Here is a 9502-nt window from a genome sequence, read left to right as displayed (position 1 = left end):
GCTTTAGTGAGGAAATGTTGTTTTGGATAGGTTTTTTTTTTATTTTTTACCTTTGCTCCGGATCTTTTCCAGATGTTGAAACTCCTCCTCAGTTTCTCCAATTCTTCTGAGTGTGTTCACTGTATAAATTAATATGGATTAATCTTTGTCAAAGCTGTGTTTGTTCTGTTGTTTGCTCTTTGCTCTTCTTGCACTGTTTTAAAATCGATTGAGTTTGTAAACACATACAAATGATAAAACTTTGACTCTATTACATTTTGCAATTAATCCTCTGAACACCGTGGACCTAGTCACGGGTCACTATCAACTACGATCTGCTCCCTTCACTAAAATGTCACGGTTCCTAAACATGATAACAAATAATATAGATAAATAATGAACACATGTCAAAACGAAAACACAGATACTTACAAGACCAAGTAGGAATGTCCTTTATCGTTTGTTGTTTGCCCGCTGCTCTCCGACAGGTAAACTCTCTCGTGTAAAACAAATTCAAAACACAAAACTGATCTCTAACTCTCATGTCTCGCGTTGCCAGTAGTCATGTCCCATGTAGGGCTACAATTGTCATCTAGCGGTTGGGAATTGTAATTGCATTTTTATTTATAACATGAAAGACAGCCGAATATCAATAAAATCATATAATGTGTATGAATGTAACATAACAGCTTGTGGGATGCATGACATCATATTATCAAATGCAAGTAAACTTTTGAAACATTTAAATTAGCATTATTTTTGGCATAATAAATAATGCTATATTTAACAATGCTGTAAAATAATTAAATAATATATAAAATAATGCTAATTTAAATGTTTCAAACGTTTGCTTGCATTTGATAAGCTGCGTGGGCGAAAATTACATGTAAACAATTGTAAGGCTATTTGGGCTATGCTCATCGTCTGGTTACTGGTATAGGGCTATAGCCAAGCCGTTAAAATTAGACCAGATTGCCTCGATTTCGCTGGGTGGGCTAAAAGCAGACTACACGTAGCCCGTCCAATTTAGAGCTAAATCGTGGCTACATATAGACCACGTCATGAAATGACACTTATATCTTTGTAGATATTATTGACACTGCGAACATGATGGGATATCAACCATCTCATGCGCTGTCTGGCCAAAAGCTACAGTGAATCAGGTTTGACTAGAAGTGGGCTACAGATAGCCGCTCGGACTACGAGCTAAATTGTGGCTACGCACAGGCTACGTATTGAACATGTCACAGAAATGAAACCAAACACCCTGTAAACGCTGTTTACTTTGCTTACATGATGGAATATCATACATCTCACACGTTATTTTGCCAAAAAACGACATGAAACCAAATTCAAGGTTATTTGAGCTAGAAGTGGGTTACACATAGCCGGACTATATCGGGTCTATAGTTAACCGAGACGGTGAAATGACGGCTATTGCTTGCTGGGAATGCTCTTGGCATCAATAAGTTTGAACCCCCCCGGTCTAACTAAAGCAGAAAGCACACACCTACATTTTTTAATGTTCATAAGCATAACACCTTGTGTGCAGGAGACAGGTCAAACCTCATTCCCTTTAGTCCTGTAACAGTCAGAATTCTCACATTTGTGTTTTGGTAACGGCAACAAGCTGCTCTGTTCTTACAATTTAGGCATTCTATTGTTTTGCATCTTGTGGTGTATTTAGTGTACGTGAGCTATTATTACAGATTTTAACGTTTTTATACTACACGTATCCTGTATGGATGAGAAATAAAATCATAACTCAAAACACAGTTCCTTTGATTTCATCAATAATCACAACAAATGGGGGAGTACACGACAGAATTGTATGTTTTATTATTAAAGGAACACAGTGTCACAGCACATATCGCAGACTTTCATTTGCAGCAGTGTGTGTCGCACGACTTCTCCTTGTCCTTGCACGCGCTCTCGCAGCCCTTCTTGTCCTTACTGCATTCAGATGGACAACTGCCGCAACCTACCGGGTCGAAAAGAGGGAAATTATTTAATTCTGCGGAGTTCTGGGTGAAGTGATGTTTAATAACCCGAAGGGTTAGTTATTCGACTCACTTTTCTTGCTATGGGCGCACTTGCAGTTGGTGCATTTGCAGTTTTGCCCGCAGTTACAAGATCCAGCTACAACACAGACAGATGGTCTTACATTTCCCGAAGATGCGTGCGCGAGTCACCATATTCTCTTTCATTTAATAAATTACTTAGACTGCATATATTTGGTTTATGTACTTACATTTAGAACAGTCACACTGGTCCATTTTGGCACCTTAATTCAAACGAACTTATGATGCTTTCGTGGAAAAATCTGTCTGGTACAAATAAATGTAATCGCTCGTTCGTGCGTCACAATCACGTGGGAACGTCATACGTGTGAGCGCAGCGCGCTGATGGATGAACTTGGGATCTCACTCAGTTTTATGTGTGCATCAGACAAATATAATAGGAAAGTCTGGCATTATTCTTATCTTTCACACTGATCTTATTTTATGCATTTATGTAACTACCGCAATCATATACGCAGCCCGGTTCTTGATAACTGCAGGTTAAACTAGACTAACCATGCTAAAGGAGGGACAAATCAGTACACAGCCAGTAGTTGGTGCTAAAGTGTTTTCTTTTTTAATGTAAACATTTCATTGGTCGGTCAGAAGACTAAACCCAGCTGTTACAGTGCAGTATTACCCCAAGGGAGGAAAGAGGACATTCAGTGCACCAAACAAAAAAAAAAACATCCACAGCAGAGAAAGAGGAAAAGAAATCTGGGTTAAGTAACAGGTCATGGTTGAATAAAGAGTGTGCATGCATCACACACACGCATCTGTACACACTCTCACACATCATGTCATCAGTTAAAGAGAGTGAGTTAAAAAGAAGCAATAGCTCATTCGTTCAGTAATTCAGTTATATATGAATCTGAATGACTGTCTTAATATTTACGCTGTTCTCCATCTAAAGTCTGTAAGCTAGTTCGTTTGTATTCATTGCCCGACACTGATAGGGTGCACAAAGTGTGGGGCGATACAAAATATGTAAATACATGCGCTTATAGTTATATAAATACATAAACTACAGAATAATTTATACAGAAATAAACAACTGATAAGATTTGGAACTATTTGTGCTCATGTTGAGTGAGAATGTTGTCAACATCACACTTTGTAAGAGGCTTAATTCGCTGAAAGGCATTTTATGTCACAGCCTGAAGCCAGTGAACAGTCCCAAAAAGGGGCGATGCCAGGTCTCCAACAACTTTGGCTTAAAGCGCTGCCCCTGGACAACATTCAGTTTCTGAAATGACATTCGGCTCTTCTAAATGATTCACCATATATCTTGCTCACAGTCACTCAATATTTTTAGATTTTAAGCCTGCAAGAGTCATTTTTGAGATCATTTTAGTTTAGGATCATGCCAGCACTTGGAGAACCTTTGTGTTTTATCACCTGACAAACACTCTCACTCGTTGTGACTTACACTCACACACATGCACTCATGCTTAAAGCACCTATGCCCGGCCAAACGCTCATCTTTACACTATACATGCACACCCATACGTTATTTACTCCAGCAAAATGTACTGACAAACTACAAAGGAAAATAAAGGATAAATATTCTGAACAAAAGACAAAAACTGACAGTGTGAAATGAAATAAGGGAGTGCCTTGGCGAAAGTCACAGGGGTGTCAGTTCAGTCACTTGTTACCATTTGGAAGGACAACAAGCGGAGTCGGAGCTCAGTAGAGGCCACAACCACGCAGGTTATTGGCGATGATGATGTCAGTGACAGCATCAAAGACCACTTGGATGTTTCCTGTGTCTGTAGCGCAGGTTAGATGACAGTAGATCTCTTTGCTAGGGGAGCGATTCTTACTTTCAAACTGACCCTGTATATATGCAGCCGCCGCTTCGAATGTATTTGGGCCTACAGGAAAGATGAAGAGATGGAGTTTTTTTGAGCCTTTTTTATATGTCAATTTCTTATATACATGTGTGCATAGCTATTGTACCTGTGTATTCTGGGAAGCAGATATTCAGTGGAGATTTCACAATCTTTTCTCCAAAAAGGTCCTTCTTATTAAGGAAGAGGATGATGGACGTGTCAACAAAGAACTTATTGTTACATATAGAGTCAAAGAGCATCAGAGACTCATGCATACGGTTCTGCAGAGAAGAGAGAGAAAATATTGAATCAAACACATTTGTATTTTTTCAAACTGCATAATTACCATGAGCATTTAAACTCTGTTTATATTTTTATCTCAATTTATATGTACTTTTTGGTGATTCAGATCAACTTCCGGTTGACCGCCAAAGGATTGTTTTAGAGAACAAATAGCAAATGCAAAGATAGAAATAAGAGTGCTTTTTGAACTGATTTACCACAAAATGTCGTAATGTGAGTGTACAAGCATGTCTAATGGCGCTTTTCCACTGCGTGGTACGACTCAACTCGGTTCGGCTCGGTACGGTTTGCGTTTCCACTGCAGTTCAGTACCGCTTTAGAGTGGGCGGGATTATTCACATGTCGTTATAGTTGCGCCGCCTCTACTACCACGACTCCTTTTTCATTCCGCGTCGCCCCATCAAGCTCTCGCTGGATCCGCTCCTCTGCTATCAACGAGAGGAACGTCTGTTCTTCCGCAACAGACAACAAAACTTTTTGGTTGTTAAAAAAGGTGCACTCGTTCAAAACAGTAGCGTTCGATCCTTCTTCTTCTTCTTTTGGTTTTATGGCGGGTTGCGAACCGTTCGATCTTTCGCTGGCTGTGCTGATTTAAATCTAGCGGTTGTTTTGTGTTTGTGTGACGCAGGTAGTGACGATTCTCTCCGGCCAATCCGTGATCAGCAGAGTGTACACGTCACGTTTTGGTAACGGTACGGTTCACTTGGAACCCAAACCGAAGTGGTACTAAAAAAAGTATCAGGTACCACGTACTGTACCCAGTGGAAAACCCCCCAAAAGTGAACTGTACCGAGCCATACCGTGCCGTACCATGCAGTGGAAAAGCGCCATAAATGATCAGGTGTAAGTCTAGGTGTAGTAGTTCACCGTGGTTTCGTCTTCATGGAGCATTTGGTCATATCCACTCATTGCCACACAGAAGATAATGGCTGTCACATCCTCAAAGCAGTGAATCAATTTTTTCCTCTCTGATCTCTGTCCCCCCACATCAAACAGCCTGGGGACGAAACATCACACACTTTCAGGACACATGCAAAGCCATGTACATGCATGTGTGCACATACACAAGAAACATAATGCATGTTAAGAAACAAAATAGGTCGACCAAAGATATCAGATTTGCACTGTCTAACACACTGATAAAGTGAATTAATAAAGTGAATGATTTTCCAAATCCATATGTCAATTTCTTAAAACGTATACAGATTATACAGATCTTTTTTTTATTTCTGCTGTTTAACATCTGAGTGCCTTTTCATTCAACAAATATTCCCAATCATTTTTTTTTTCTAAATTTATTAAAAACAAATTAAGTCAAGTCAGATTTGTATTGTGCTTTTTACAATAAACACGGTTTCAAAGCAGCTTCATACTAATATGTCTTCAAATTTACACTAAGCAACTTTAGGGCTGGGTGATTTGACAATATGTGTTGATAATTTGAATGATGAACCTGGTTCAGATTCAGCTCTATATATTTGTTTATATTATGCAGACATACAGGCGCATCTCAATAAATTAGAATGTCGTGGAAAAGTTTACACGAGTTTCACAATTTGAGTTGAATTACTGAAATAAATGAACTTTTCCACGACATTCTAATTTATTGAGATGCACCTGTATAGAGTTTGATAAGGTATAATAACATGCTTTTAGGAGGCCTGGAAAAATCCTCATTTTTTAATTCCCAATAAATGCTGCATTTAACTCACGAAACATAACTATTCACTAGATACCTAAAGTTAAGGTTCTTGAAGGAAAAATGGGTCTCAACGATGCCAGTGGTTTTGACTCGGGTTCGAAGAATATCCTGTTCAGTGGGGAGGTAATCTGGAGATCCAATGCGCTGCAAACAGTCTAGGTAACTGAAACACAGAACACCCGTGTGCATTTTTAAATATGTATTATGATACATAGGGTGTGTAGCATTACACCTGACAGTGACATGCTCGTTGCATCGTCTCATGTGTGTATAACAGTGGGACTTACTATTGGGCAGAGTCGTTGAGCTGATACTCTCGTGAGCGGCTAAAGCAAGCTTGAGTTCCAGCATCAGCCCACAGATGCATCATGGCAGCCAGCAGTTCTGTTGAATATGGCTCTGTGTCTTCCATACGACTGACCACATCAAATACCATCTTAGCATCTGCCTATAAACACAACGCCACATGTTACAAACATTCTGTTAAATGCATATAAGTGCAGAATGACACCCACTAAATGTGCATTGCATTTGCAACCACAATGATATTCTCTAATTAATGCACTAGGTGTCACTGTAGCTCAGTGCATCCTCTGGGAAGAGGGATTTGGGTAATGCAAGGTGAGTTCAATCACCAGGAAAATCTAATGCAAACATTAAAGAACACTGCAAATCAAAACAAGCATATACTGTAGGTAACAGTAGGCAAACCGTCCTGTTGTTTTCTTCTCCTTGTATTGTTGAATCAATCCAATTATATTACTAAGTATTAAGACGTTTGAACAAAAGTAATACATATAATGATACATAAAACATAATACATTCAGATTAAATGTTTCAGGGGAAAAAAACAATAAAAATGTACTTTATTTTAATATTTAAGAAAATCACCCTTGCCACTTGCACTTCATTATCTCAAAGTCAGTTCACAAGAGCGTGTGCATGTGATATACATACAGTTCTGTCCTTGTCTGCGTACTCTATACCAAGAGTTTCCATTGCTCGCAGGATGGTGGCGAGACTCTGAATGGTATTGCTATAGACCACAGTTTTAAACTGCTTCACGTCATCTCCAGAGAACCCATCTTCATGGATAATCCTGACGCATACACACAACAGAGAATAGCCATTATAGAAACGCGCAACCATTCAAACACAACAGAACTGAAATTATGTGTGTACATATATGCATATGGCTGGAATATGTGGTGGCAGAAGTAGTTTGATTAGATATTATGCAACAATCAGTCTTATGCTTCTACAGGTTACATAGCCCAAGTTGTTGGTCTCCTTAATATTTTAAACCACAAGTTAAACTGTAACTATACAATAACTGTATAACAGTAATAAAAAAAAGTTAAAGTGTAACTAGTAAGAGTGTATTTAAAACCTTAAAATAAATCCTAAATCTGAGATATAGATGTGGGTGCTTTGAATTACAAAAACTGCAGTGACGCTGGTGCAGTAAAATGAGTTTGATCTGTAAAATTATATTTAATAATACAACACAGCTGGTCAAAACTGCCATAAGAGTTTAAAATAGCTGTATGTGCATCCATAGGTATGAAATTTTAAGGTTAGGTCGCATAGTCCTGGTAAATCCGTTTACTGGGCGGATAACGCTAAACGAGACTGCTAATGTCTCTCACACACACACACACACACACACACACACACACACACACACACACACACACACACACTCACTCTCTTTCAAGCACACACTGTCAGAGGACAAAATGAACACAAGGCCTTAATGCATAACAAGGCACAACACACAAATGCCGGATCCAGATTAAATGCACATGACAAAAACGTGAAACATGAAGGAACTCTGGAGCCCAAGACAGCAGAGAGGTACACTGCACACATGCTACTAACACACACACACACACACACACACACACACTCAGCGCTCTTGTCTCTTGGGTTGCGCTTGTTTCAGCACTACCACACACTGAACAGCGCGACACAAACACTTCCCAACTTTTAACCGTTTAGAAACACGGCTGAACCGAAATGAAAAGGCACACAATCACGGAGTATGTTAAAACCCCACACTTACTTCATCTGTTTGACGATGGTGCTCTTCCCCGACTCCCCTCCGCCTGCGGAGACACAGGCTGTGTCAGTGCTGTCACACACACACACACACACACACACACACACAAAGCATCCTAATTCCTGGGACGACTTACCCAGCAGCAGTAATTTGACATCTTTGGCTGCGCTCATTCCGTCTTCCTTCAGGTTTTTCTCGATCGCTTTGCTCCGGTCCAGAGCCGCGCGCTCCTCTGCACTTAACGTGCATCCCATTGCAAGACCGAGAGTCGGGACGCGCGACAGCTGTATCCCAAATATCCGTCTCTGTCCCACACTCTCTCCTCTCTCGCTTGCTCAGTCTGCCGATTGTTGCTAAAGCATCCAAGCCGAATTGAGGTCAGGTAAAGGCTCGCACTCCGGCCTCTTGATTGGGAGGAGGTCGCTGCTCCTGCTCGCACTCCGGATCGCGGGTGTCTATTGGGCGGCGGCACGAGCTCATCTCATCCTGTAGTTCCCTCCTAAAGCGCGAGGGGCAAACCCCTCTCATCGCGCTGACGTCACACGAGGAGCAGGGCTCGCGGACTTCTGTTTTGTGGCAGCCGAAATATACAGTTGTGCTCAAAAATATTCATACCCTTGGTAAATATGATCAAAGAAGTCTGTGAAAATTAATCTGTATCATCAATCCTTTAGATATTTTATTTAAAAATGTTACTAAAGTCTAACCTTTCATTGGATAATAAGAATTTAAAATGGGAGAGAAATCTCATTATGAAATAAATGTTTTTCTCTAATACACATTGGTCACAATTAATCATACCCTTTTATCCAATACTTTTTGCAACCTCCTTTTACCAAGAGAACAGCTCCGAGTCTTCACCTATAATGCCTGAAGAGTTTAGAGAACATCTGACAGGAGATCAGAGAGCATTCCTTCATCCAGAATCTCTCCAGACCCTTCAGATCTTCAGCTGCATGTTGATGCTTCTCCTCTTCAGTTCAGCACACTCATCTCCTATAATGCCTGATGAGTTTGGAGAACACCTGACAAGAGATCAGAGAGCATTCCTTCATCCAGAATCTCTCCAGACCCTTCAGATCTTCAGCTGCATGTTGATGCTTCTCCTCTTCAGTTCAGCACACTCATTTTCTATAGGGTTCAGCTCAGGGAACTGGGTTGGCCAGGGCAGAAGTTTTGCTCTCAGTGACCCGTTTTTGTTTTGATTTTGATGTTTGTTTGTGGATCATTGTCCTGTTGGAAGATCCAACCATGGCCCATTATAAGATTTCTAGCATGGACAGTCAGTTTTAATTTTTTTATCCATTGGTATTTATAGAATCCATTATGCCATCTATCTGAACAAGATATTCAGGATCTCCAGCAGAAAAATAGGCCCACAACATTAAAGATCCAGCAGTATATTTCATTGTACACATGGGGTACTTTTTTTATCCCTGTGTGCACCAAACCAGTCTTGAGTGTTTGCTGCTATAAACACATTTTTTTAGTTTTAGTTTTAGGTACCATTGAACCCAGTCCCGTTTAAAGTTCCAGTCGTGTCTAGCAAATACATATGCTG

The 9502-nt window shown here is 40.2% G+C and overlaps 2 protein-coding genes across 2 annotated transcripts; both read right to left on the bottom strand.

Annotated features, from left to right (window-relative positions):
- Positions 1-1791: 1791 nt before the first annotated feature.
- mtbl (metallothionein-B-like) lies at positions 1792-2369 on the bottom strand. The gene is made up of 3 exons (XM_016468426.1): positions 2231-2369; positions 2053-2118; positions 1792-1960 (listed from the first exon to the last, which is right to left on the bottom strand). The coding sequence occupies exons 1-3, from the start codon at positions 2253-2255 to the stop codon at positions 1860-1862; spliced, it is 192 nt and encodes a 63-aa protein (XP_016323912.1). The 5' UTR covers positions 2256-2369; the 3' UTR covers positions 1792-1859.
- Positions 2370-2600: 231 nt separating this feature from the next.
- LOC107674464 (guanine nucleotide-binding protein G(o) subunit alpha-like) lies at positions 2601-8396 on the bottom strand. Its single transcript, XM_016468441.1, has 8 exons — positions 8078-8396; positions 7945-7987; positions 6837-6978; positions 6167-6327; positions 5914-6042; positions 5045-5174; positions 4002-4155; positions 2601-3916 (listed from the first exon to the last, which is right to left on the bottom strand). The coding sequence occupies exons 1-8, from the start codon at positions 8193-8195 to the stop codon at positions 3729-3731; spliced, it is 1065 nt and encodes a 354-aa protein (XP_016323927.1). The 5' UTR covers positions 8196-8396; the 3' UTR covers positions 2601-3728.
- Positions 8397-9502: the final 1106 nt, after the last annotated feature.

The sequence above is a fragment of the Sinocyclocheilus anshuiensis genome, unplaced genomic scaffold, assembly GCF_001515605.1.
Source record: "Sinocyclocheilus anshuiensis isolate Anshui unplaced genomic scaffold, SAMN03320099.WGS_v1.1 scaffold1037, whole genome shotgun sequence".
Lineage (NCBI taxonomy): Eukaryota > Metazoa > Chordata > Actinopteri > Cypriniformes > Cyprinidae > Sinocyclocheilus > Sinocyclocheilus anshuiensis.
This window is presented reverse-complemented; position numbering and strand designations above follow the sequence as displayed.

What these genes read in the sequence shown, in the direction of transcription:
- mtbl (XM_016468426.1), bottom strand. Translation starts at nt 2,255, where the DNA reads ATGGACCAGTGTGACTGTTCTAAAT. An exon ending in CCAGTGTGACTGTTCTAAAT is followed by an intron (nt 2,119 to 2,230) that starts GTAAGTACATAA and finishes TCTGTGTTGTAG; the next exon opens with CTGGATCTTGTAACTGCGGG. An exon ending in GTGCGCCCATAGCAAGAAAA is followed by an intron (nt 1,961 to 2,052) that starts GTGAGTCGAATA and finishes TCGACCCGGTAG; the next exon opens with GTTGCGGCAGTTGTCCATCT.
- LOC107674464 (XM_016468441.1), bottom strand. Translation starts at nt 8,195, where the DNA reads ATGGGATGCACGTTAAGTGCAGAGGAGCGCGCGGCTCTGGACCGGAGC. An exon ending in TTCAAGAACCTTAACTTTAG is followed by an intron (nt 5,175 to 5,913) that starts GTATCTAGTGAA and finishes TTTCGTCCCCAG; the next exon opens with GCTGTTTGATGTGGGGGGAC. An exon ending in TCCATGAAGACGAAACCACG is followed by an intron (nt 4,156 to 5,044) that starts GTGAACTACTAC and finishes TCTTCTCTGCAG; the next exon opens with AACCGTATGCATGAGTCTCT.